This window comes from Macaca mulatta, chromosome 11, assembly GCF_049350105.2.
Source record: "Macaca mulatta isolate MMU2019108-1 chromosome 11, T2T-MMU8v2.0, whole genome shotgun sequence".
Lineage (NCBI taxonomy): Eukaryota > Metazoa > Chordata > Mammalia > Primates > Cercopithecidae > Macaca > Macaca mulatta.
This window is the reverse complement of record NC_133416.1, coordinates 139,194,011-139,221,573: the sequence shown is the minus strand read 5'-3', so window position 1 is coordinate 139,221,573 and position 27,563 is coordinate 139,194,011. Positions and strand designations below refer to the sequence as shown.

The 27,563-nt window shown below is 60.7% G+C and overlaps 1 protein-coding gene across 1 annotated transcript; it reads right to left on the bottom strand.

Moving 5' to 3' along the window:
* Positions 1-2,022: 2,022 nt before the first annotated feature.
* MMP17 (matrix metallopeptidase 17) lies at positions 2,023-27,331 on the bottom strand. Its single transcript, XM_015109717.3, has 10 exons — positions 27,064-27,331; positions 17,490-17,622; positions 17,081-17,210; positions 15,133-15,416; positions 14,166-14,342; positions 11,285-11,369; positions 10,220-10,302; positions 9,972-10,124; positions 4,885-5,142; positions 2,023-4,073 (listed from the first exon to the last, which is right to left on the bottom strand). The coding sequence occupies exons 1-10, from the start codon at positions 27,226-27,228 to the stop codon at positions 3,718-3,720; spliced, it is 1,824 nt and encodes a 607-aa protein (XP_014965203.3). The 5' UTR covers positions 27,229-27,331; the 3' UTR covers positions 2,023-3,717.
* Positions 27,332-27,563: the final 232 nt, after the last annotated feature.

The following is a 27,563-nucleotide window of genomic DNA, read 5'->3' as shown; positions in this document are numbered from 1 at the left end:
AAGCTGGGAGGGGTGGCCCCAGCTCACGCTGCAGTCACACCTGTGGGTCCAGCTCGGCTGCCCTGGAGCAGTGTCCCCTGGCGTCCTTAGGATTCCCATAAGGGTGTCCTGCCACCTGTGGTCCCTCCACCTGGGCACGGGACGTGCTGCTCTAAGCCTGACCTCAGAGTGTGCCCACTGGCTTCACACCTAGCTCGGGCTCTGCCCCTCACTGAACGCCTGGGCTTGGACAGCTCTCTGCCCCCTCCGGGGCTCAGTTTTCTCATCTGGGAGACAGAAGTAACCTAGCCCCTACGCTCGGGGTGGCTGCCAGGATTCAGTGAGTTTGCAGTCGCAGATCGCAGAGCAGGCGTGTTAGCTGTCACTCATGATGCTTTGGGGTGATCTGGGTCCCGTCAGAGCCTCCTAACCCCCACAATCCGCTCCCCGCAGGGTTTCTGAAGGAGACCAGGAGGGTGGCAGGGAGGTAGAGGTATGGCTGGGATCTGGGGCCACCCACCCGCTGGGCAGCCTCGGCCCATCCACCCTGGATGTTATGCACTGAATGTCTGTGTCTCCTCAAAGACATGTGTGTGTGTGTGTGTGTGTGTGTGGTTTTTAAGTTTTTTGTAGAGATTGGGTCTTGCTGTGTTGCCCAGGCTGGTCTTGAACTCCTGGGCTCAAGCAATCCTCCCACTTTGGCCTCCCAAAGTGCTGGGATTACAGGCATAAGCCACCGTGCCTGGCCACCAAGGTCACATTTTGAAACCATGACCCCCCCCTTGTGATGGTGTTAGGAGGGGCCTTTGTGAGGTGATTTGGGTTAGATGAGGTCATGAGGACAGGGCCCCCACAATGAGATTGGTGCCCTGGTAGGGGGTGAAGGGACCAGAACTTTCTCTCTCCGGCTTGTGAGGGCAGAGTGAGAAGGTGCCAGCCTTCAATCGGGAAGTGGGCCTCTAAGAACCCAACCCTGCCGGCATCCTGACCTCAGACTCCTGCAGAGTGGTGGGAAAGAAAATGCCTGTGTGGAAGCCGCCCAGTCTACAGCAGCCTGTCACGGCAAGCTGAGCTGAGACACTGTGCCTCAGTTTCCCTCCCTGTAACAGGAGCTGGAGAGGGTGTGTCCTGGCCCCGGAGGTCTCCCATGTGGAAGCCACCCAGTCTACAGCAGCCTGTCACGGCAAGCTGAGCTGAGACACCGTGCCTCAGTTTCCCTCCCTGTAACGGGAGCTGGAGAGGGTGTCCTGTCCCCGGGGGTCTCCCATGCAGAGGTGTGCTTGGTCACAAGGCTGGGTCATGCTGAAGGCAGCCAGGGCCTGGGCCTGGCCGCGTGGCTCAGAGAGACCCTGGGCCCCCAGTCTGACCTCCCCGGGGTGGAGGGAAGAAGGGAAGAGGTCCTTGCCCCTCACTGGGGTGGTACGGGTCCTCTGACCTCCTTCTGAGGGTTTCTGACCGTGGCTGCAGGCTGGCGATGCCCTGTATCCTGGGCATGGGGGCACAGCTTCTCCAAGTTGGGCCAGCCCAGCCTGGGGTACAAGCAGTGACTGAAAATCCAGAACGTCACGTGAAGTCTCCAGGGGTTTAGATGGTAACTCAGGCGAAGATGGAAGACTGTCTGCTGAAGACACAGAACCGAGGTCCCGTCACGAGGAATGTGCAGGCAGACGGGCCGGGGGAATGGACCACAGAAGGACGGGCTGGCAGCCCTCTTACGTGCTGAGGTCACGGGGGTCGGGGAAGGCCCGAGAGCTGTGCTGGGACGAAGGCCGTCCTGGGTGAGGTTGTCCCTGCAGCATCCTCTGATCTGAGATCCACTGCCTGCGTGTCTTTCCCAACTCTGACCTTGGGAGGACACCCTGGGTTCCAGGAGACACAGAAGCGTGCTCAGGGTGGTCAGCGCCTCCCAAAGGATGCAGAGGACTCTCATGCTGTGTGTGCAGCTTTCTATGAACATGAGATCCTTTCCACAAAACAACACACCCTGCCTGAGTGTTCCTTATCCGAGATGTGCAGGACCAGAAAAGTGTTTTGGAGCTCAGATTGGAGTTTGGAACACTGTATTTGCATTATACTTACAGGTTGAGCATTTTTTTTTTCTGCTTTTCTTTTTTTCAAATACTACCTCTTGGCCAGGTATGCTGGCTCATGCCTGTAATCCCAGCACTTTGGGAAGCCAAGGCGGGTGGATTACCTGAGGTCGGGAGTTTGAGAGCAGCCTGACCAACATGGTGAAACCCTGTCTCTATTAAAAATACAAAAATTAGCCGGGCGTGGTGGCGCCTGCCTGTAATCCCAGCTACTCGGGAGGCTGTGGCAGGAGAATGACTCAAACCTGGGCGGTGGAGGTTGCAGTGAGCCGAGATCTCGCCACTGCACTCCAGCCTGGGCGACAGAGCGAGACTCTGTCTCAAAAAACAAAAAAGTGAAATCCCAAATGTTCTGTGTGCACCCCAAGCCCGTCAGTGCCCAAAAGGTCTTAGGTTTTGGGGGGTTTCTTTGAATGTGGCCTCAGCTGCATGTGCGTATCGAAAGGTGGGGGCTCGTGAAATGTGCCATGGGCGGGTGTGAAATGTGGCCAGGCAGGCAGGCCCGCCAGCCCATGTCTGTGCCGTGGAGACTAGAGGACCGTGCGCCGGCGGGAGGACTGGGCCCCGCAGAGCGGCTCGGCTGCACCCTCTGAACAGGAGGGTCCCACAGGACAGACACGTCGCTCGCCGGTCACAGTGGGGGCGGGGTGAGGGACCCCAGGTGCTGTGGATCCGGAGGCTGGGAGCAAACGACAAAGAGTGGCTGGAGCTAGAACGAACCCCACGCAGGGAGCACCTGCCCTTCCTCTGAGGCGCACCCAGGTCCCGGTGCTTGGCCGGGCATCATGGTCCAGTGCTGCTGGGCAGGCAGCATCCCAAGTGGCTCACCCAAGAACCGAGTGCCTTTCCTTGGGCACCTCCCACACTGAGAATCCCGCCGCCCACCCGTGATGCCCCTGCCTGTAGCACCGAGGCTCACCCCTCACAGGGCCTCAACTCTCCCGTCTGTGAGAGTGGCTCGGGGACCCCTCGGGGCACGAGGACGGGAAGAGACACAGGGCGGGAAGGGCTGATGAACAAGGGAGATACGACTGGCCAGACCTCCTTGGAAGCCTCCACCCCAAGTGCAGGCGTGTGGGCCCCTGGTCAGGGCCAAGCCCCTTGAGGCCCGAGGACGCCCACCCGATGGCCCTGGAGCACAGGGAGCCCGGCGAAGCCGCTACAAAGCAGGGAGAAGTCGTGTTGGTCTGGAAAGCGTCACAAGGGGGACGTGCCGTGGCACCGCGTGGGGGCTCGTCTGTGGGGAGGGCTGCCCCACTGGGGACCTGGGCACGGAGGCCCTGTGGGCTGGCGGGAGCACCAGGCAGTCGTGTGGGTAGGGTTGGTGGCGCCGGCACAGACAGAGGCAGGCCCCCAGCCCAGGATGCTCCCTCCAGGGCTGGGGGAGGCTGGTGGCCGGTGCGGCCTGACTGGGCACCCCTCTGGAGCGGCCACCTCTTGGCTTGCCAGTCACGCAGTCACTCGCTACTGGACAGCTGCCTGAGTCTGCCCAGCCCTGGTGGGCAGTGCCCTCTGCTGGCCTTCCAGCACCAGGGTGGCCTGTCCTCATCCCGCGCCAGCACCTCCCCCAGGGACTCTGGCGCAGTCCTTGCCCTCTGTGGCCAGGCTGTCCCACCGCCTCTGTCCTCTCATGGGCCTGTGCTGTGCGTCATAGCGCCAGGGCCTGGGCCGCTGTCCACAGGGCGCCTGGTGACAGTGGCAGCAGCAGCAGTAGCAGCAGCGAGGTGGTGGCCACCAGCAGGCCCGGGGCCCCCGGGAGAGAGGAGGCCTGGGAGGTGCATGAGCAGACCTCGTAGCCGTCCTCCGAGCGGCTCTGGTCATGCTGTCCCGGAGGGGCGCGGGGCCCCTCCGCCCCATCGATGCCCGCGGCCGCAGAGCCGTCAGCCTGTGGGTCTCCACACACCAGCCAGTCCCGGGCTGTGGACTGCGGGTATCCGGGTGCCGCCTCTAGCTCGCCATCCAGCACTTTCCAGTATTCCTGGCCACGGAAGAAGTAGGAGGCACCTGAGAAGAGAAGGGAGCACTGAGCTCAGGGAGGGCTGCAGCGGGAGGGGCTTGGGTGGGGCCAGACAGCAGGGGGCTTGCGCTGGACTGCAGTGGGGGTCGGGCCAGGTGAGGGGCAGCTCGAGCTAGACGGCAGGGGGCACCCAGATCGTATCTGAGACGGCGTCAGCATCTGCTCAGCTGCGGCGGCTCTGCAGGCAGGTCACAGGCCTGGGAAGCTCTGCAGGAGTCCGCTGGGGCAGGGGATGGACCAGGAGACCCTCAGAGTCTCTTTCCCTTACTGGATAGTTATTGAGGGCCCACTCTGTGCAGGGCTGTTCCAGGTGATGGGGATGCAGCATTGAAAACAAAACAGAGGATGCTGCCGTCCCTGGAGCTGACCCTGTGGGGAGGTTTCTTCTACCCTGTGGGACACGGCAGGGAGCACGGGGTGATGCTCAGGAGGGCGTTTGGCAGGGCTGGGTCGGTGAGGGAGGGGTTGCATGGACATCTTAGGAAAGTGTGCCCAGACGAGGGCATGGCAGGTGCCAAAGCCCTGGGGCAGCAGCATGGCTGGGAGAGCAGCAGGGGCGAGTGAGTGCTGAGGGCAGCGCGACCAAGTGCGGCTCATTCAGGAGGCTGAATTCACTTTGGGGAGTGACTTGGGACCCCCGCAGGGTGGGCTGCTCAAGGCGAGGGGCTGGGACCCTCAGAGCCCACACCGACTGGGGCCGTCCTCCTTTCAGGGAACCTCTTGGCTGCCCTGTCATGATCTCCATCTCCTGGTGGGGAAACTGAGGCCGCACGGCCCGTCCCCGCAGCTGGCACTCACCGTCGGACCAGCGCATGGCGTCGTCCAGCGTGCTGGGGACACCCCTCCACAGGGGGCTCTGGGCGGGGTAGCCGGGGTCCATGCGCCTCGTGTGGTCATCATAGCGCCAGTACAGCTGGTCCTTAAAGAAATAAGTCCTGTCATTGTGGGCCCAGGAGAAGGCAGCATCGATCCCACCAGGCGGGAGGCTGAAGTCGGAGACGGGGCGCGGGTATCCTTCCTCTACGTTATTGTCCTTGAACACCCAGTACCTGTCTCCTGGGGGCGAGAGAAACAGCTGTGGGCCGGGGCTCGGCCCCACCCCGAAGGGCAGGGGGCTCCAGCCTTTCCTTCTCCCCTGCGTCGGCCGCCCTTGTCCTGACCCCTCACCCGGGCCTGATGGGACAGCGGCTACAGTGCAATCACCCCACATCACAGCAGCCACATGGATACGCAGTGAGCACCTACTGTGCCCGGCCCGGGCCGTCCCATCCAGCCTGCGGACACTGCCGGCCACCCCTTTATCGATGGAAACAATGACTCGGGCTAAACTACAGCCCATGACATGCCATTCTATTATTACTATTTGTTTTTGAGATGGAGTCTCACTCAGTCACCCAGGCTGGAGTGCGGTGGCTTGATCTCAGTTCACTGCAACCTTCGCCCCTGGGTTCAAGCGATTCTTGTGCCTCAGACTCCTGAGTAGCTGGGACTACAGGCACGCACCACCACACCCAGCTAATTTTTGTATTTTTAGTACAGACGGGGTTTCACCATGTTGGCCAGGCTGGTGGTGGACTCTTGACCTCAGGTGATCCGCCTGCCTCAGACTCCCAAAGTGCTGGGATTATAGGCATGAGTCACTGTGCCCGGCCTTTTTTTTTTTTTTTTTTTTTAAATAATCTTGTTACATTGCCCAGGCTGGTCTCAAACTCCTGGGCTCAAACAATCCTCCCTTCTCAGCCTCCTAAAGTGCTGGGATCACCGGTGCGAGCCACTGCACCTGGCCGACCACTCTTTCTGCACAAGGGGCTAGAACGTCTTCACCGAAAAGACCAGAAAGGACCTCTTTCAAGGCCTAACTGTGTGAGTCTTTTTTTTTTCCTTTGAGACAGGCTTGCTCTTGTCTCCCAGGCTGGAGTGCAATGGTGCAATCTCAGCTCACTGCAACCTCCATCTCCTGGGTTCAAGTGATTCTCCTGCCTCAGCCTCCTGAGCAGCTGGAGACTACAGGTGCCCACAACCACACTTGGCTAATTTTTGTATTTTTAGTAGAGACGGGGTTTCACCATGTTGGCCAGGCTGGTCTCGAACTCCTGATCTCAGGTGACTCGCCCGCCTTCCTCCCAAAGTGCTGGGATGACAGGCGTGAGCCACTGTGCCCTGTGTTAAATACACATTTCTCCCAAGAAATACAGATGGCATTGAGCACCCTGAAGATGGTCGTCACTAGAGAAACGCCCTCAAAACCACCATGAGACGCCCCTTGCCCCAACTGTCAAGTACATGGAAAGTCACACGTGTCGGGAGGATGTGGGGATGGTGGAGCCTGGGCGCTGCTGGTGGCGTGTGAAATCGTGCAGCCGCTGCGGGAGACAGGACGTAGGCTCCCCAAAACATCAAAAGTAGAATTATCACATGATCCAGCATTCTGGCTTCTGGGTATAAATCCAAAAGAACGGAAAGCAGGGTCTTGGAGAGACGTTTGCACACTCATGCTCACAGCAGCGTCCTTCACAGGAGCCCAGAGTAGAAGAAACCCAAGTGAGCAGGCAAATGAGATGCAGTCCGTCCATGCCACGGAACGACGCTCAGCCTTAGCGAGGAAGGAAATCCTGCCACGTGCCACCGCGTGTATGAGCCCCGAGGACCTTCCGCTGAGTGACACGAGCCAGGCAAAGAAGGGCAGATCCTGTCTGTCCCACCGACATGGGGTCCCTGGAGCACTCAGAGCCATGGGACAGCAAGCGGAGCGGGGGTGCACAGGGGAGGGGAGGGGAGGGGCATGCGTGTTTCATGGGGGCAGCGTTTCCATTTGGGAAGTTGGAAATCTTCTGGAGGTGGATGCAGGTGACGGCTACACAGCAACGTGAATGTGCTTCATGCCACTGAGCTGTGCACTTAAAAATGGTTAAAACAGTAAATTGTATTTACCACACCCACAATTTAAAATGACCACAAAAACAGGGCTGGACATGGTGGCTCACGCCTGTAATCCCAGCACTTTGGGAGGCCAAGGCGGGTGGATCACCTGAGGTCAGGATTTGGAGACCAGCCTGACCAACATGGTGAAACCCCATCTCTACCAAAAACACAAAAAATCTGCCAGGCACGGTGGTGAGTGCCTGTATTCTCAGCTACTCAGGAGCCTAAAGCAGGAGAACTGCTTGAACCTGGGAGGTCGAGGCTGCAGTAAGTCGGGATCATGCCACTGCACTGCAGCCTGGGCGACAGAGTGAGACCCTGTCTCAAAAAAGTAAAGTAAAATAAAATTTAAAAATAAAAATAATATAAAATGACCAAAAAACGTCCAATGCTGGAGACTGGAAAGGGCTGTGATGTCTGTAAGCAGGGGAGGTATTAAGGAGATGACGGGATGACCAATGGGCCCTGCCCTGCTACGGCTGAGTAGGAACCAGGACAGGTGCGCCTGTTAGGAAACCAGGCAGGGGCAGGGGGTGCAGGGGACAGAGTTGACGCAGGGGTGGGACAGGCTGTGGCAAGAGACCCACATGTTCTCAAGAGAAACCTGCAGACACACATCCAGGTGACCACAGCGAACGTCACCAGGCAGGGCGGCTCGGGGCTCAGAACACATGCCGTCGGTGGCATGTCTGCCAGATGTGCAAAACCAGAACCTGATCCGGAGGAGACACCAGACCAGACAGGTCCACCTGGGGGAAGTGGCCCGAATACTTCTAACCCATGCAAGGCAGGGGAGCCGCACGTTACGGGACCCTGCTCGGGAAGGCTCTACAGGGCACCCTGGGACCTTCTGCAAGGTCGCCTGGGGGAGGTGAGGAGCAATGGGTTAGGGTTAGGGTTAGGGTTAGGGTTAGGAGGTTTGCAAGTCATTCTTTTTTTTCCTTTTTTTTCGTTTTTCTTTTTTAGTCCAGGTACTGTCTTTGGGGATTTTTTTTTTTTTAGACAAGGTCGTGCTGTTGCCCAGGCTGGAGTGCAGTGCACGATCATGGTGCAGTGCAGCTTTGACCTCCTGGCTCAAGTGGTCCTCCTGCCTCAGCCCCCCAGGTATCTCCAGAAGGGATCAGGCCTCCAGGAACAGTCACCTGAGGGCTCCCAAGTGACGAGGGTGACCGAGTCAAATGCTAAGGGCTGGGCAGGCAATGGAGTGACAGGAAGCGGTTCCCCTGGCAGACACACAGAACACCCTCTACCTCCACCGGGAAACAGGGTCCCACCTGTGACTGTGGGAGTGGCTGCCACACTGGATTGAATGACATACCCCAAACTCACATCCACCCAGAATCTTAAAACGTGACCTTACTTGGAAAGAGGGTCTTTGCAGCTGTGTTAGTTTAGATGAGTTAAGATGGGATTAGGCAGGCCGGGCGCAGTGGCTCACATCTGTAATCCCAGCACTTTGGGACACCAAGGTGGATGGATCACCTGAAGTCAGGAGTTCGAGACCAGCCTGGCCAACATGGTGAAACCCTGTCTCCACTAAAAATACAAAAATCAGCCAGGCGTGGTGGTGGGCACCTGTAATCCCAGCTACTCGAGAGGCTGAGGCAGGAGAATTGCAACCCGGGAGGTGGAGGTTGCAGTGAGCCGAGATCACACCACTGCACTCCAGCCTGGGCAACAGAGACTCTGTCTCCAAAAAAAAAACAAAAAAACCCCATAAAAACCAAATGGGATTAGGGGACCTGAATCAAGGCCTGGCTTCCTTATAAGAGAAGAGGCGGAGACGGAGGAGACAGCCTGGTGTGAAGCCAGAGGCGGCGGCAGGAGGGACGTGGCTGAGGGCGACACTGGACGTGGGAGAGGCCTGGGACAGCCTCCAGAGGGGACACACCCTGCCTACCCCTTGATTTCGGACTTGTGACCTCCAGACAGTGAGGGAAACTCCGGGTGTTTCAGCCCAGCATGGGGGCCTCTGTCCTGCAACCCTGCTGCCCCTGCCTGCCCCTGCTCCTGTCTCCTTTTCCTGCCCTTCATGGAGACTTGAAGGCAAGAGGAGTGCTTCCTGTAACACCACCACAAGGTCGCTCCTGGAACGGTGGGCAAAGGGGCTGACCGGGAAGAGGCAGCCCGGCCCCAGCAGCCACCGCCCCTCACGCTTCTGTCCCGAGCCTCCTCCAGGCCCCGGTGCTCTAGCTGCGGCCCCGTCTTTGAGGTTCTTGGGATCCAGCAGGACTCCTCCTGCCTTGCACGGCCGTTCCCTGGGCTGGAACACTGTTCCCTAGTTTCTGCTTGTACAGCATCTCCTTAAGGAGACCTCCTCCCATTGCCCTTCATTTCTTTCTTTTTTTTTTTTTTTTTTTGAGACGGAGTCTCACTCTGTCACCCAGGCTGGAGTGCAGTGGTGTGATCTCGGCTCACTGCAAGCTCCACCTCCCAGGTTCACACCATTCTCCTGCCTCAGCCTCCTGAGTAGCTGGGACTACAGGCGCCTGCCACTATGCCTGGCTAATTTTTTGTACTTTTTAGTAGACACGGGGTCTCACCACCTTAGCCAGGATGGTCTCAATCTCCTGACCTCGTGATCCGCCCGCCTCAGCCTCCCAAAGTGCTGGGATTACAGGCATGAACCACCACACCCGGCCTGCCCTTCACTTCTGACCACACTGAACGGCACCAGCAATCAGCTCCTCCTGACTTGTGGGTGGACTGTGCCCCGACTAGAACGACAGCAGGGCTTTCCATCGTTTCGCCCTCTGTGTGCCTGCAGTGGCTACCTCAGGATGGGGCATACAGTAGGTGCTCAGTATGTGCCTGCTGAGTGCACAAGCAAACCAGCCACTCTGTGCTCGACCAGCCTCTGGGTAGCCGTGGGGCTTACACGCAGCGGGATGCAGGCTGGACCCCCTCTGTGAGGCGGGCAGAGGGCCCGGGAGGCCCGGAGTGCGGGGGGGAGGCCCGCCCACCTTTGAAGAAGACGATCTTGTGGTCGCTGGTGCGCTCGTACACGGCGTCCACGCTGTCCAGGTGCAGCGGCAGGCCCCGCCAGAAGCGGTGCATCTGTGCCGGCTGCAGGGACACCAGGTGCCGGTCCCGAGTCAGCCGCCAGAAGTACTTGCCTGGGGACACAGGGGGAGGGCCGGGCTGCAGAGAGGGTCTGCACCCACAGTGGGCCATGCCTCTCTGCCCACCGCCACGGGGACCCCGGCGGTACCTTTGAAGAAGAAAGCTTCACCCCGGATCTGGGCCACCGCGTCAAAGTGAGTGCTGCATCTGTGGGGCACGTCCTTCCTGGGCCTGCGGGGAGAGAGCCAGGTGGGCTGGGAGGCGGGGCCTGAGCAGCGTGGGACTGCGCATTCCTGGGGGGAGCCCCTATCCCTGCCTGGGGGTCTGCTCTTGAAGAGAAAGGCGAATTAAAACGGGGGTGCCTGTCCACTGCTTCACTGGGGGGCGGGGAGCAAGATCTATGCTCTGAGCATACAGAGCCCCAGGGAGCTGCGGGGAGGGCAGGAGCTCAGGGGTGGAGACTGGTGTGGTGTAGCACCCAGGGCCTAGCGCCAAACACCCACGCCACGGGACCCCAAGCCCAGGCCTAGAACTCGGTCCTACAAGAAGCGTGTTCACAGCCACATGGCTGTAACAACAGAGGATCAGGGACAAGGTGCATGTCCACCGAGAGATAACGCGAAACACAGAGCGTGGCTCCTTCACAGCTTTAACCGGTAGGGTCACACGTGACATCTGAGGCTGGGTGACACAAGGTCACGGCTTCTACCGGCCTCTGGCAACACCAGCTCTCAGGACAACTTCACTCAGAATCCAGTTGCCGTGGGAGGGTCATGCCTCGTGGAGCAGCCCCGATGGCTGTCCCAGCTGGGCCCAGCCCTGGCCTCAGATGTGAGCCCAGGCAGTGAACGTCCCTGCCACTGGGGGCACAGACCAGACACTCGTGGGCCCTATCTGACTTCCTGACGCTGGGAATCCATGGGCTTGATGAAACGTTCATCAAGCTGGGCCGCTTGTCACGTGGCAGTAGCTGACACGGACGAGGGGGAGAGGAAACCTTGTTTGAAGCTGTCATTTCTGTGCGGGGCCCCTGGCAGGGCAGGGCTGGTATTGGAAGGGGTCTAAGAAAAGACACAATGTCACTGGGGGCTCATCTGGCCACAGAGCTGTGCGTTTTCCAGGACTCCGAGCCACGATTTGGGGCAAATGTTGCCTGGGATGGGGATGAGGATAGACAGACCCCAGTAGGTGGTGACCATGGCCCAGGGCTTACGGGATGCTGGACCGGTTGTCTGGGGGCTCTGGCAGCAGGGGAGGCTCCTCGGGCTGTGCTGTGGGAGACACAGACTCCCGCACACCTATGGGAGACAAGGAGGAGGACAGCTTCAAACCCCAGACGCCCGCCTCCCCCCACATCCCACCGGCCCCTCTGAATCCCAGGGATGAAACCGAGGCCACTCAGCAGACAGGCTCTGCGGGGGCACAGCTGCAATCAGCGAGACTGCCGCCCCCAGAGTTGACGTAGAGGTGGGAGTCAGACCCCTCGCCGAGTTAAACACTCAGTGTGTGAGCAATGCCCTGCAATTCCACCCTGGTGTACACCCTAAAGAGCTGAAGACAGGCGTTCCCACAGGAGCTCGTACACCAGCCTTCACAGCACTGTTCACCGCAGCCAATGGGGTGGCAACCCAGTGCCTGCCAAGGCTGCACGATGACAAAACTATTCAGCCACGAGAAGAAATCCAGGTCAGATCCACGCTACCACAGGGCCAACCTGGAACACGCTATGCTCAGATCCACGCCACCATGGGGTGAACCTGGAACACGCTATGTTCAGATCCATGCCACCACGGGGTGAATCTGGAACACACTATGTTCAGGCCACCACGGGGTGAACCTGGAACATGCTATGTTCACACCACCACGGGGTGAACCTGGAACACACTATGTTCAGATCCACGCCACCACGGGGTGAATCTGGAACACACTATGTTCAGGCCACCACGGGGTGAACCTGGAACACGCTATGTTCAGATCCAGAAGACCACAGGGCCAACCTGGAACACGCTATGGTCAGATCCACGTTACCACGGGGCGAACCTGGAACATGTTATGCTCAGATCCACGCGACCACAGGGTGAATCTGGAACATGCTATGCTCAGATTCACGCTGCCATGGGGCGAACCTGGAACAGGCTATGTTCACACCACCATGGGGTGAACCTGGAACATGCTGTACTCAGATCCACGCCACCACGGGGTGAACCTGGAACATGCTATGCTCAGATCCACAAGACCACGGGGCGAACCTGGAACACGCTACGCTCAGATCCACGTGGCCATGGGGCGAACCTGGAACACGCTATGCTCAGATCCACGTGGCCACGGGGAGAACCTGGAGCATGCTATGCTCAGATCCACGCCGCCATGGGGCAAACCTGGAACACGCTATGCTCAGATCCACGTGGCCATGGGGAGAACCTGGAGCATGCTATGCTCAGATCCACGCCGCCATGGGGCAAACCTGGAACACGCTATGCTCAGATCCACGCTGCCACAGGGAAAACCTGGAACGCGCTATGCTCAGATCCACGCCGCCATAGGGCGAACCTGGAATATGCTATGCTCAGATCCACGCCGCCACGGGGCGAAACTGGAACACGGTAGGCTCAGTGAAAGAAGCCGGGCCGGGCACAGTGGTTCGTGCCTGTATTCCCAGCACTTTCAGAGGCCAGGGCAAGAGAATCACTTGAGCCCAGGAGTTTGAGACCAGCTGGGCAACATGGTGAGACTCCACTTCTACAAAAAATTTAAAAACTAGCCAGATGTGGTAGTGCATGCCTATAGTCCCAGCTGCTCGGGAGGCTGAGTCAGGAGAATCACTTGAGCCCAGGAGTTTGAGACAAGCCTGGGTCACATGGTGAGACCCCATCTCTTTTTAAAAAAAAAAAAAAGCCAGACACAAAAGGTTGCACGGCTGCATTAGAGGCCAATCTGTGGAGATAGAAAGGAGGTCAGTGGCTGCCTGGGGCGATGGGATGGGTGTTGGGTCTCCTTTGGTGGTAATGGGTGATGAAAAGTTCTGGAACCAGATAGAGGTGGCATCTGCACAACCTTGTGAATGTCCTGAACTCATGGAAGTACACATGTTGAAATGGTGACTTTCTTTCTATTTTTTTTCTTTTTTCAGGTAGTCTCACTCTATCACCCAGGCTGGAGGGCAGTGGTGCGATCTCGGCTCACTGCAACCTCCGCCTCCCGGGTTCAAGTGATTCTCCTGCCTCAGCCTCCCGAGTAGCTGGGATTACAGGCACCTGCCACCATATCCAGCTAATTCTGTATTTTTAGTACAGATGGAGTTTCACCATGTTGGTCAGGCTGGTCTCAAACTCCTGACCTCAAGTGATCCGCCCGCCTCGGACTCCCCAAGTGCTGGGATTACAGGTGTGAGCCGCCGCGCCCGGCCAAACAGGCAAATTGCATGGGATGTGAATTTTACTACAATGGAAATGACGCATGGATGTCAGAGCATATGAAGTGGCAAGGACGATGCTGAGGTCAGGAGGGGTCCGGGTGGCGGGGACAGCACTACTGCAAGGTGTGGTGGGCGGTGTCGTGGGAGCTGGGGCTGGGTATAAGTGAGGTGACCGCCTTGGCCTCTGATGCACGTGTGCTGTCTCCCTGGGGCACCAGCTCCCAGGACAGGGGCTCTGCCTCACTTCCTAATGTGAACCCAGCAGAGGGGTCCCTGGGGCCTGACTCGGCTACTCTTGGGTTTCCCAGGCAATCTACATACCTCTGGGTGCCTCAGTTTTCTCATCTGTAAGTGGGGACAGTAGTGCTACCTTATATGGCCACAAAAATCAGATGATTTAAGGCCTGAAATGTGATTTGCACAGGCCTGGGATACCATCAACCCTGCCTATCGTAACTCCATCAGTGTCTGGGGCACAGAGGTGGAATTCTGACCCAGGGGCTCTGGGGACATCAGGGATGGGCTCTGTGGACAGGCTGGAGTGTCCAGCTGGCACAGCACCACACGTGGAGTGAACGGCGGGGACAGCAAACCCTCCTGGGGGGCTCTGCTCAGGGGTGCCTGGGATTTCTGACTCCTCTTCCAGGGGCCCTGTGTCTGGCTTCAGGGAGACACTCACCGTACAGCTGCCAGACGCGCACCCTGTCCTCATACGGGAGCCCATAGCGCAGCGGGTCGCCAACTGGGCCCTGGTAGTACGGCCGCATGATGGAGTGTGTGGCAGCCACATGGCTCAAGCCAATGGCATGGCCAAACTCGTGGACAGCCACTGCAAACAGGTCCATCCCGTGGGCATCTGGGGACATAGGGAGCCATGTGAACCAAGGGCAGGAAGGGCCCTGTCCCTGTGGGGAGGGACCAGCAGGCCCCCGCCATGCTATGGGGTCAGGGTGGGCCCGGGCTGGGGTGCCCATGGGGATGCCCTGGTGCCTGCTTCACCAGATGGATTCTGCAGGGTTACTGGGAATTAACGCAATTCCCCTGGGGGCTCTGTGGGGCCTGCTGGGCTTCTCAGGCCTGGGGTCTTTGCAGCATTCATGGAGGGGCTGATAACCTTTTCTGTACAAGGCCACACAGATAACACCTTGTGCCTGGGCCCTGGGTTACGTGGAGCCTGGTGTCGGCCGGATGACCTGAGGCTCGATGCTGTGGGCACAGCCCCCCTGGCCCCACGCGACGGGCCTGGGCTCCCAGGACTGCATGGTCCCCAAGGCCACAGTCCAGGGGTAGGAACGGGCTCTGCAGAGCCGTGACTTCTACAGACAACAGGACTTAGCGGGAGAGACAGAGCCGGGGCCACAGAGGCCTCGCAGGCCTCCTCCTGCTCCCTCCCTCGGGTGCTGAGAACGCGATGAGGACAAGCTCGGCTCAGCCGCGGTGTCCCCGCCCGACAGGCCGGCACCCAGCGAGGTCAGCCGGGCGAGCACAGATGCTGTGAGGTCGACCTAGTGGGAAACGCCCAACCGTGCTCAGCAGCTGTGTGTGCTTTCAGCCGCGGGGTTGGGGATGGGGGGGCCATGGCTGCTCCCTGGCCTCACAGGCCGCTGGGGCTCCTGACTCCGCCCCAAGGGCTGCCCCAGACGCACCCGAGGAGCGGAAGGTCCAGGCCTCGTCGTCGTCAAAGTGGGTGTCCCCGGCAGTGTGGTGGTCGCCAGGGAAGAAGGCGTGGGCCACGGTGCCGCCGGGGCCGTCGAAGGGGTAGCCATCATTGTGGTCGGCCTTGGAGAAGTCGATCTGGATGTCGGCGGCACTGCCCGCCACCTCGTGGAAGTTCAGGGGCGCAATGTCACTCCAGACCTTGAGAGCGTAGTACATGAGCGCCCGCACCGTGTCCCGCCCGAGCGGCGAGTCCCGTGGGAACGTCCGGACCCTGCAGGCAGGGGTCAGCCCAGAGTCACGGAGAACAGGCCACGGGCCCCAGGCCGAGGTTCCCTGAACGCCCCTCCTCAGCCGGGGGTGCCGCTGTGAGGGTCTCCCCCATCTTCTGCGTTTCTCCCCATGCCAGGAGTCATCCGACGCGCCCACGGAGGTCCCAGGGGTTCACCCAGGATGGACAAGGGAGGGAGGGAAATGAGAGCCCAGGCACGACGAGACCCCCCGGCCACAGGCAAACGTCAGCTCCCACGTGGAGCCCTCAGCCCCAGGGCCCTCAGCGGTGCGTCCCGTCTGCCCCAGCCCCGTGCTGCCTGCTGAAGGGGCTCTCTCTGGTCACCAGCTCTCACACTAGCCAGGGCCCCTATGAGCCAGTTTTGACCCCGGGGTCAGCAGGTGGTGTGTGGGACACATGGCGTCTCGCAAAATTCATGTCCACCCGGAACCTTAGACTGTGACCTGGAAATAGGGTTGGCTGGGTGTGGTGGCTCATGCTTGTAACCCCAGCACTTTGGGAGGCCAGAGTGAGCTGATTGCTTGAGCTCAAGAGTTCGAGACCAGCCTGGCCAACATGGTGAAACCCTGTCTTTACTATTTTGTTTTTTTGAGACACAGTCTCAGTATGTCTCCAGGCTGGAGTACAGTGGCACAATCTTGGCTCACTGCAGCCTCCACCTCCCAGGTTCAAGTGATTCTCCTGCCTCAGCCTCCCGAACAGCTGGGATTACAGGTACACATCACCACACCCAGCTAATTTTTGTATTTTTAGTAGAGATGGGGTCTCACCATGTTGGCCAGGCTGGTCTCGAACTCTTGACCTCATATGATCTGCCCGCCTTGGCCTCCCTAAGTGCCAGGATTACAGGCATGAGCCACCATGTCTGGCCCTGTCTCTACTAAAAATACAAAAAATTAGTCGGACGTGCTGACTCGTGCCTGTAATCCCACCTACTTGGGAGGCTAAGGCAGGAGAACTGCTTGAACCCAGGAGGCAGAGGTTGTAGTGAGCCAAGACTGCACCACTGCCCTCCAGCCTGGGTGAAAGAGCGAGACTGTGTCAAAAAAAAAAAGAAAAAAATTAGCTGGGTGTGGTCATGTGCATCTGTAGTCCCAGCTACTCGGGAGGCTGAGGCAGGAGGATTGCTTGAGCCCAGGTGGTCAGGGTACAGTGAGCTGTGATTGTGCCACTTCACTTCAGCCCGGGTGACAAAGTGAGACTCTGTCTCAAAAAAAAAAAAAAAAAAAAAAAGAGAAACAGGGTCTTTGTGGATGTCATGAGGCGCTGACATGAGGTCACACTGGATTAGGGTGGGCCCCAAATCCAAGGAGCGTCCTGGAGACATGGGAGAGGAGGCAGCACACAGACAGGACAGGGTAGAGGCGGAGCTGGCGATTCCACCGAGGGCTGCCAGCAGCTGCACAGCTGGATAGAGCCCTGGACAGATGTTCCCTCTACCTCCCCAGGGCACCATCCTGCCCACTCCTTTGCATGGACTCCTGGCCTCCAGGGCGGGAAGAGAGCTCCTGCTGCTGTCCAAAGTCTCCCCATTTGTGGATACTTACAGCAGGCCCAGACACGGAGACACGGGGGCCCCACTCCTCACCCTGGCCACGCACCCACCTCCATGGAGACCCTGCTCCTCACCCTGGCCACGCACCCACCTCCACGACAGGTTCCTCTTGTTCCACTTGGTTGGGGCTGGAGCCTGGCGTCTTCTGCGAGCCTGGGTCAGGACGGGGAGGTCTGGCAGGGAGCAGCGTGGGGTTCTCATCAGGGCCAGGGTGGCCTCGTCTGCAGGGGTGCATGGAGCTCAGAGCCTAGCCCAGTTCGCTCCCCACCCTAGGATCCCGAGTACCCCCAACCCTGACTCTGGCACTGGTACCAGCCTCTGAGTTGCCCCCTCCTCCCACGCCATCTTCGGGGGACGAGCCCCAGGCCCCGAGCTACCCCAGGCCAGGACCCAGGTTCATTCAAGCATAAGGTGGGCTGTGTCTGATCAGAGGGGGCATGGCCAACTGGTGCAGACCTGACGGGGGCCACAGCGCTCCCGCTGCCCCCTGGAGAACTGACCCAGGATGCCGGTGGCTTCCAGGCCGCCAAACTGCTGCATGGCTGTGATGGCCTTAGACAGCTCCTCTTGCGTCTGCAGCTGCCCTGTTGTGGGGTCAGCCGGGGGCAGGTAACCGAACCTGCTTAGCCACTCCTGAGGGCAGAGAGCAGGGTGAGGGAGTGCAATAGAGGGCCCGGTCCTACCCAACAAGAAGCCTGCCACGGGCCACCACTGTTTTGGGGCAGGCCCCTCCCAGCCCTGATCACCACCCCAGACCCCTATCTGCCCACAAGGCACCTCTTGCCTCTTCCCTGGGCAGCTGCCAGAAAATTGTCTTAATAAACCCGATGTCCCTGGCTGGGCGCGGTGGCTCAAGCCTGTAATCCCAGCACTCTGGGAGACCGAGGCGGGTGGATCACGAGGTCAGGAGATCGAGACCATCCTGGCTAACACCATGAAACCCCATCTCTACTAAAAATACAAAAAAGTAGCTGGGTGGTGGCGGGCGCCTGTAGTCCCAGCTACTCGGGAGGCTGAGGCAGGAGAATGACGTGGACCCGGGAGGCGGAGCTTGCAGTGAGCCGAGATAGTGCCACTGCACTCCAGCCAGGCAACAGAGCAAGACTCCATCTAAAAAATAAAAAATAAAATAAACCTGATGTACCTTAGATGATGTGAGCTTGTGCAGTGCACAACCTGTGCAACCACTCATGGCAACCCTACCCCACCCCATGCCTCCTGAGACCGCAAAATGCTAGGGAACCTTCAAAAGGCTCTTAAATGCGGCCAGTGTCAAACGCAGGCTCTTAGCTGACTTGTGACAGAGCAGTCTAGGACCCAAGGTCTGGGACCCCAGCTGAAAAAGGCAGTGGCTCAGACACCAGGTTAAGGAATTGGGCCATGCTGTACATTCATGGGGGAGATAAGAGCCCAGGTTTGGCCGGCACTGTGGCTCATGCCTGAGATCCCAGCACTTTGGGAGGCTGAGGCGGGAGGATCGCTTGAGCCCAGGAGTTGGAGGCTGTGACTGCAACAGAGCGGGACTGTCTCAGAAACAAAAGCCAGGTTCTAGCCAGGCTGCCCAGGTTCAAATCCCACTCAGCCACCTCCCCGCTGTGTGCCTGGGGCAGGGCAGTCCAACCCTCTGGGCTCCTTCCTGAGAGTCTTTGGCAGGCTGGTGGTGAGGATGTGAGCCAGGATGTGGAAAACGTTCACACCAGCACCTGGCGTAGGGGACAGCTCCGCTCTGAAGGGTCTAGTGGGGTGAGTGGGAGGCTACCCACACTGGAGCTGAGCAGGAGCAGGAATGGGGGCAGCCCTTTAACCTGGGCACAAATCAAGCCCTGGCCCCATACCCCAGTCACCTCTGCTACCCTGGAGGGGCCCCAGGGACAGGGGGGCCTGGATGGCATCTGTGGGGACCTGGGTGCCATCATGGGGACCTGGGGATAGGGGGGCCTGGATGCCATCTGTGGGGGCTACCTCCACCCCTAGCTGCAGTTTCTTCAACCACCAAATGGCACCTGTGCCCACTTGCAGGTTGCCATGAAGCTCCAGCTCCGCCCTGTGGACACTCGCCAGCCCAGGGAACCACAGCACGGCTGAGGCGGGCTCCAGAAAGGTACAAGCCAGGGGTGATGTGCTGGGGGCTCTGCCTTGCCTGCAGACCTGTCTTTTTTTTTTTCTCTCTCTGTTGGGCATTTAGAAAATGCTTGGGAATCACTATATATATATATATATATATTTTTTTTTTTTTTTTTTTTTTGAGACGGAGTCTTGCTCTGTCCCCTAGGCTGGAGTGCAGTGTCGCGTCGGGATCTCAGCTCACTGCAAGCTCCGCCTCCCAGGTTTACGCCATTCTCCTGCCTCAACCTCCCAAGTAGCTGGGACTACAGGCACCCATCACCTCGCCCGGCTAGTTTTTTGTATTTTTCAGTAGAGACCGGGTTTCACCGTGTTAGCCAGGATGGTCTCGATCTCCTGACCTTGTGATCCGCCCGCCTTGGCCTCCCAAAGTGCTGGGATTACAGGCTTGAGCCACCTCGCTCGGCCTGTGAATCGCTATTATTTACCACCTCTCATGGATTCATTGGCCAAACCATATGAAAGCACCCATTTTTGATCATTTCTCTGATTTAAAATAAATACTAGTAGTTTCATGTGGCTTAACCTAAAAAAATGCATAAATGAAAAAAAATAACTTTTTAAAGAAATCCTTAAAAAAAAAGAAAAAAAAAAGAAAATGCTTGTGACTCATTTATGCCACCTGCTGGGACCCGGGTTCTGCTCTGCAGGAGCTGGTGACAGGGTGGTCCTGGGCAACCCTCCTGCCCACCAGCAGGCAGTGCTCAGAGGAGCGAGGCACCATCCACCTGGGAGTCCCAGGGGCATCAGCAACAGGCCGTCCCGGCCAGGAGGGGCCGCACAAGACACTGCATGGGATCTGCACACCCCGAGATCCCCCTTCTAGGAACCACTGAGTCCTTCCCGGGGCCTTCCCTCTGTGCCTTTACCCCCTCTCCAAACCCTACTGACCCAGCCCAGCCCCTCAGCCCCGAGGGGAAGCCAAGAGTGTGTACAGAACTGGGGGAGCCTGGAAAGCCCTCGGGTCTGGGGGCCCCTCCGAGGCTATAGGCATGACAGGACATCAACGTGGGCATTCATGACTGGGGAGGGCAGCTTCTCTGGAGGGGCCTTGAGGGTGACAGCCTTGGCCTCGACAGGCTGGCTTCCCACTTCCACCCCGACCTCCAGGGTGTGGGATCTTTGGCCCTGAGCGTCCGGCCCCACACTACCATGCACTCACAGGGTTTACGGAGGGTGTCCCATGGCCAGTCACTGCTCTAGGTGCTAGAGATGCCCATCAGCACATTCTGCATTAAATACGTGCACTTTTTAGTCCTTTGTTAAGATCACAGCTCAACAGGGCCGCTGTGCCTCATGGTTACAATAGCCTGTCACCTTCTCCAGGAAGCCCTCTGGAGTTTCCTCACACCATCTATGATACTGGATGATGACTCCCTGCCCCCTCACCAGGGAAGGGTCCATACAGGCAGGTGCTTTTCCCACCCAGGCCAGCTGCTGCCCACGTTGGGCCAGCGGGCGCTGAGACCCCTTGGGAAGACAACCCAGCCCCCAGCCTTCCTATCTATAAGTGGGGTAACAGCTGGTGGCTGCACTAAGTGGCCCTTTTACTCTGTGGGGTTCATGGCAGTGGGTTGGAGCACCCCTCCCTCTGGTCCCTGGGGAGCTGGGCAGCCGCAGAGCCACATGCATTTCAAGAAAGCGGAGCTGGGCCTGGCAGGCAGCACTCCCGGTGGCTGTGGAATGTTGCCCAACTTTGGAAGCAGGTGGTTTAGCCGCAGGTGTGAACAGGCAGTCTGCTCTGGGGCCAGCCCAGGACAGGTACCCCCGCCCACTGTCAACAGGCACTGTCACCGTGGCCCCCCGGGCACTGGAATTTGAGCATAGAATGCCGTGGAATCTTGGGGGGCGGTGGGTCTGTGGGGCAGGGCTGGCGGGTGCCTCCTACCTAACACGAGTTTGTGCTCAGGGCGCTGTGCCCCCAATCTCAGGCTAGGCATCCTGGGAGGGGCCGTCTGGGGGGCTGGAGTGGGAGGGTGGGAACTACTTCCTAGTTTGCCAGGGGCACCCCGACAGAGCAAGCCTTGCAGGTTTGGGAGCCACCAGCCTTCGGGTAGACACGGGTAGAAGTGGCCACCTGCCCCAGGGGGCCTCCTAAGCCCACCAGGTGCCCTCGCCCAGCCCTGACCCGTCCTGTGCTCCCAGCGGGGGCAGAGGCGCAGCTGTGGGGACTCCTGAGCCTGCAGGGAAGAGGCGGCAAGCAGCTCACCAGGCAGCTCAGGCCCATCTGGGAGGGGTGGCCGATTCCTGGCTAGGGCTTGGAAATGTCCACCCAGGTAATGGGGTGGCAGTGGCGGCAAGGTGGGCTTGTTAGCTAAGAGGAGGAGGGGTTAACCAGGCCCGGAGCATGGTCCTGGGGCAAAGCCCCTGAGACAGCACCTCAGGGCAAATGTGGCGGCCCCTCCCTGCCCCTCCTCCCCCCCAGGCTCTACCCTGACCCACTCCCACCCACAGCGGGTAGAGGGACGCCTGCTGTAGGATGGCCGCTGGGGTGAGGGCCCAGACCCCGCCCTCCAGGTATCCTCCTCCCTGCCTCCTGCCCCCAGTACCTACAGAGCCTGTGGATCCCACGCAGGCTGGGGGCCGTCTGATCCTGGGAACCTGCTACCTGCTCCCCTCCACGCCCACCCGCTGCCTGGTCCTCCCTCTGCTGTCGCCATGGAGACCGCTGTCTCCAGGGCAACGGAGGCTGTGGCGGGAGGGTGCTGCAGCAGCAGCAGGGTGAACCTTCCAGAAGGCCACTGGGGAAGCGGAGGGGCTGCCGGGAGGAGGGAGGCGGGAGGGGGCGCCGGGAGCTCTAGGGAGCCCAACCCACGGCAGCCACCCCCTGGCTGATGATAGTTTCTGGAGCTGCCTAAGAGAGGCGGCCGCTCTTCTGCTCCTCCCATGGGCTGGGCCATTATCAAAGATGGGGACACAGAGGCCAGAGGCAGAGCCCTGCCTGGGGGGCACCGGCAGGAACTGGGCTCCCGCAGCCCCTGACTCTGGTGCAGACGGGTGCAGCCGCCCTGGCCTGCTCCAGATCTACCGTTCAGCCATGCCTGTTGTCTGACACAACGCGCATCTGTCTCCAGCCTCAAGGGGGCGTAATGCACACAGCACAGAATTCCCTTTGACAGTTTTTAGGGAGTTTATGGTTTTACGGAGTTGTTTATGGAGCGCAACCACTGTCCTCGGGCTCTGGGTTGCACTGATTGGTTGTAACGGCCTCTCCCGCCCAGGGCACCCTGGCTGGCGGGTGCATCTGTGGCCCTGCTGTGCCATGGGGGTGGTGCCTGGGCCCAACCCCCATACTCATCTGTGACCCAACCTGCACGGGGCCTGGGGGTGGGGAGAGCAGGTGTCATCAGCCCCATTTTACAGATGAGAAAACTAAGGCTCAGAGAGTGTGGATAACCTGTTCACGGTCACATAGCACACGGTCAGTGATGGAGCCGTGGTCTGGTCCCAGCAACCATGTCTGACCCACTTGGCCATGCGGGGTTCCCCTGCACCAGCCTCCTCTGGGGGCTGACCCTCGGTTGGAGTGACACCCTTGCTCCAGCCTCTTCCCCAGGGACACTGCCAGATCTCCTGAGTCTGTCTGTCTGAGCAATTGGGGAGAGGCTGAGACCACGGGACCCCATCCCACTGCCCACAGCGGAGGATGGGATTGTGAGGAGGATAAATAGCAAACACCTGAACACATACATGAGTCTCAGGTGGTTGTTACATCTTGAATAGGAAGAACTGCTCTACTCGACCCTAATAGCCAACAATTACCAGCACTACCCAACCACATCCACGTCACTGGTGCCACGTCCCTCGGGCACGGCGAGGCTGGGGTGGCCCCTGCTGGAGGGTGCCTAGCAGGTGCTCACAGACAACGGAGGGCTAACGTTATGAAGCGGGTGCTCTTATTACTCCTAGTTTACAGATGAGGACACCAAGGCACAGGGAGTTCGGACATCTATCCTCAGCCACACAGCCCAGGCTGTTGGCTATAGGGTCTCCGCTTGTAACCACTGTGCTATGCGGGTGTGAGGGACGGGCTGGAGGGCTGATGAAATGGGTGCTCGGGGAACATCCCGGGGGGCACAGAAGGAGCTGTCCAGGTGATACGGGGGGCGGTGCTCACGTGCTCACAGTCCTGGGGACAGCAAGTGCAAAGGCTTAGGCAGGGAAACGCACAGCGCAGAGGAGCCAGTGGGACAGAGTCAAGGGGTGGGACAGAGAAGGAGGTGGGCCAGGTCTCGTGGAGCCCTTGGGGCCCACATGAGGAGGGGACTTGCCTATTACTGCAGGGTCCACAGGGGAAGCCGGGCTCCACACCCTGCCCAGACCACCCCGTCCTGTCCCTGAAGTCCTGTCCCACCCAGACGGTGCCCAGGAGGGCCCAAATCCCAGAGGCGGGTGCCCAGGAGGCTCACAGCCACTGCATGACAGAAGTGCCATCCTGCATGCGTCTGACACCCACCATGTGTCCATAGCCAGGGCAAGCGTCCCACTGGATCTGCTGCCAACAAGGAGGCAAACTCACGCATGCGCAAAGTGCCCCTGGAACCCCCAGGAAGACACTGTGTCAGGGAACACCCTGCCGTGCCTCCAGATCCTCTCCAGCCTTCCCCCTTCCCATCCCCCCAGATCTTCTCCAGTCTTCCCCCTTCCCATCCCCTCAGATCCTCTCCAGCTTCCCCCTTCCCATCCCCCCCAGATCCTCTCCAGCTTCCCCCTTCCCATCCCCCCCAGATCCTCTCCAGCTTCCCCCTTCCCATCCCCCCCAGATCCTCTCCAGCTTCCCCCTTCCTGTCCCTGAGCCATCGGAAGCACCTCCGCTGATCTTACGGCAGCCTGTCCTCACTGACCCCATTGTACAGACAGGGAGACTGAGGCCTGACACTTAGTCGGGTCGCACAGCCCACGTCCAAGAGAAACAACATCTCTGGAGCCATGAAGATGGCTGTCAGAAGGGGACCGCGGAGCAAGGGACACTCAGACGTCTCTCACGGCGAAATCAGGCTGTGGTCTAACCTTCCTGCCTGTCTTGGTTTTGGCTGGGGGTGCTCGCCTGAAGCTCTGGGAGCAGCTGCAGGGGACACCCTGGCCCCGGCCAGGGCGATGACAAGGTCCTGAGGGCCAGGAACACAGAGGCCACCGGCAGAAGCCAGGACATGGAGGGCGGCTGCCACCTGGTGCCATGTGGCCCAGCATCCCACAACCTCAGCAATACCCACCCACCCCGCCCCACCCCACCTCATGCAGAAGATCAAGGGAGCTGCCACTGTGCCGTGGGGGCGGTGATGACAGCCACAGGCTGTGATGCCGAGAGGAGAAATGGAACAGAAACTTCAGAGCACAGTTTGTCAAAATCTGCCACCACACAACTGCCACCCAGGACCCAGAACCCAAGACACTCTCGCGGGGAGTCCGGGAAGTTCCGGCCAGAACCGGGCTGCAGGCCGGCCTGGCTGAACCAGGTGACTCCGGTTCCTGGCTGAACCGGAGACGGTGGCTCCGGCACAGACACTCCAGATAGCGTGTGAAGCGGAGATGGCACGGCCCACGGGCAGCACGGTGCCACCGTGCAAAATAAGGCACTGAGAGCCACGTCCCATCCGTGCCCAGGAGCCGGGGCGGGGGGGAGGTGGACGCCTGTGGAGACCCTGGGCTGCTCGTTGTACGTTGTACTCAAAACACAGGAAGACAAAAAATTCAGGCCCACAAGGACGCACAGCCCTGCTGAGGACCCCCGGGGGGACAGTGCGCTCTTTTGTTCCCACCCAGGGCTCCTGAAAGCCCGGCTCCCGCCGCCCAGCAGTCTGAATCCCGGCCTTGTTCACGTGCTAATGGGGGGCGCTCCCGGGCGGGCCCTCCCCTCCAGCCGCGGCTCCAGCCCTGTTGGGTGCAGCTCTGTCTGCAGGAGCGGGTCCCTGAGACAAAGGAGCCCTTCTCCTCCCTGGCGCCCAGACCTGAATTTCAGTCAGAGAGGGGGCGGTGGAGGAGTCCCCCCTCCCGCCCAGATCCCGGCCTCCCCATCCCTCCCCAGGGGAAGCCGCCCGCCCCTGGGCCTGAGCTCGGCCCGCGGTTCCCCCGAGGGCCAGCAGAGGCCGCCCCGCACCGCCAGTGTGAGCAGGAGGCTGAAGCAGGACGGAGGCTCCATGCCAGGCCAGGCCGGGCGGGACCCCGGAGGGGGCTCCATGCAGGGGGCTGCCCGCAGAGTCCTCCCTCTCCGGCTGGACACCGGGGCCCCACTCACTGCCCCCGGCCAGGCTGGGGAGCCACATCCTCCGCTCGGTGCTGTCACAGGGCGCGGGGCGGGTGACTTCCGGAGTGCCAGGAGAGACCGAGGCACAGGTACCAGCCGAGAGGAGGGCGCCTGACCCACTCTTTCCGAGCAGGTGGGCAGGTGGGTGGCAAGAAACTTCCAAACCGTGCTGGGTCTGATCAGCCAATATGGCTCGGCCAGGGGTCCATCCTCCTGAGTGTGTGGGCACCACCTTGAGTCTTCCCTTGGCATTGACCCAGTCCCTTCTGCAGCACCCTTGGACCTGGAAGGCCGGCCTGGGCTCACCTCCCTCCAGAGCTGGAAACACCACGTCCCCAGGGCGTGCTTCTCGGTGGGGGATCCGGGAGACCCCCAGATACAAAGGGGTCTTGAGGAGGTGGGGAGGCACCCCAAGTTCACAGGCTGCCTGGCTGGAAGTCACTGTGGGGACCTGCAGGCATCTGGAGGCGGGCAGCAGGGACAGTGACCAGCACCCTCCCAAATGGCTTCGGGGCCTGGGGCAAACGGTGGCCAAACCGGCTTCCCATCCAGACCCCCGGCCAAGTCCTGCCAACCACAGGGGCTGCGGGTGCCACCCAAGCGGCCCCTCCAAATGCCTCGACTGCCCGAAATCCACCTGCGCTGACTTGCTTGGACCCCAAGGTTTTGGAGCTCCTGAATGTCCACTGCGCTGGGCAAGGGGCCCTGTCAGGACCCCACTGGGAGACTGTCCGCGGACGAGGGCCGGGCCAAACACTTGTGCGGGGCAGGGAGGCCTCGGCTCCTGGCCCGACTCCCTGGGTAGGAATGCAGTGAAGGCAGCGGTGGGTAGGAGCCTCAGAAGGAACCGCTGAACCCAGCCCGAGTCCACCCGGCCGCCCCAGCCGGGGGGCACTGACCCCACGACTTCTGCTCTAAATCTTCCGGGTCCACAAGAGACGCAAGTCCCGGCTGCGGAACAGGGGAGGGGGCTGTGGGAAGAGGCCACGTCGCTGCCCCCAGGCAGGGTTCCCAAGCTGAGCTGACAGCGGCTCGGTGTGGGGTGAGGAAGGCTCTCCCCGCGCCCCCGGCTCAGTACTGTACCAGGGCCAGGCAGGGCCAGTCTGGCCGACCTGGGGTGGAGGGGAAGGAGGCTGGAGGCCAGGTCCTTGCCCAGTGGTGAGCTGGGGGCCGGCTTCCCTGTGCCCCCAACACCCTCAACCGAGCAAACTCTGGGGCTCAAGGCTTTTGGGGTGCCCCCACTCCGTAGCCCCTGCCCTTCCTCGCTCTGTAGGTGCGTGCTCCTGCCCCCACCACTTCCACCCAGAACGCACGCAGCGCGCAGGGCTCGGAGCGGCCGCGATGCCTGCTCTCGCCCACCCCGGCTGCTCTGGGGCTGCTGCAAGCCAGGGACCCGGGCTCCGGGTAGGCGACCCCCTCACAACTCCACGGGCTCCTGAGGCTGCGGCGCGCTCCGAGCGCACGGAGCCGGGACGGCAGCCGGCGCCTCCCTAGGACTCGCGTGCCCTCGCCCGGCCGCTCAGCCCACGCCCCAGCCTCAGTCTCCCCACCCAGGAAATGGGTCCAGGGCGCCCGGGCTCCCGCGCGACGCCGACGCGCACTGCTGGGGTCTTCCCGGTCCCTGCCACCCGGCCCGCGGGGACCCCCGACTCCGGCCCAGGAGCTCCGCGCCCGTCCCGGCCCCGCGCCCTCGGCCGCGCGCTCACCACTCCCAGGCTGAGGTCCTCGGCGCGCGGCGCGGGCGCGGGCGCAGCGCAGCCCCCGCGGGTCCCCAGCGCCAGCAGCAGCAGCAGCAGCAGCAGCGGCCGGAGCCCGGGCCCTGGGGGCGGCTGGGGCGGCGGGCCGGGTCCCCGGGCTGCGCGGCGCCGCATGGCGCTCACATGGGCCCGCGGGCGGCGTGCAGGGTCCCGCGCCCTCCGCTCGGCGCTCCGCAGCCCTGCGCCCTCCGCTCTCCGCGGCGCCCCCGCCGGACTGAGCCCCGCGCGGCAGCCTCAAGCGGCGGGGCGGGGCCATGCAAATATATGCTAACGAGGCCAGCCGCCTTAAAGGGCCCGCGCCGCCCTGGACGCTGCGACCCCCGTCCCGCCCCGCCGTGTCCGCGAGAGGACCGGGTCCGCGGCATCACAGGGAAGGCGTTTCCCCGAGTGTCTCGGGACGGTCCTGGGGCGGCGGGGATGCGCGGGGTGGCCGCGGGGGCAGGGGTCCG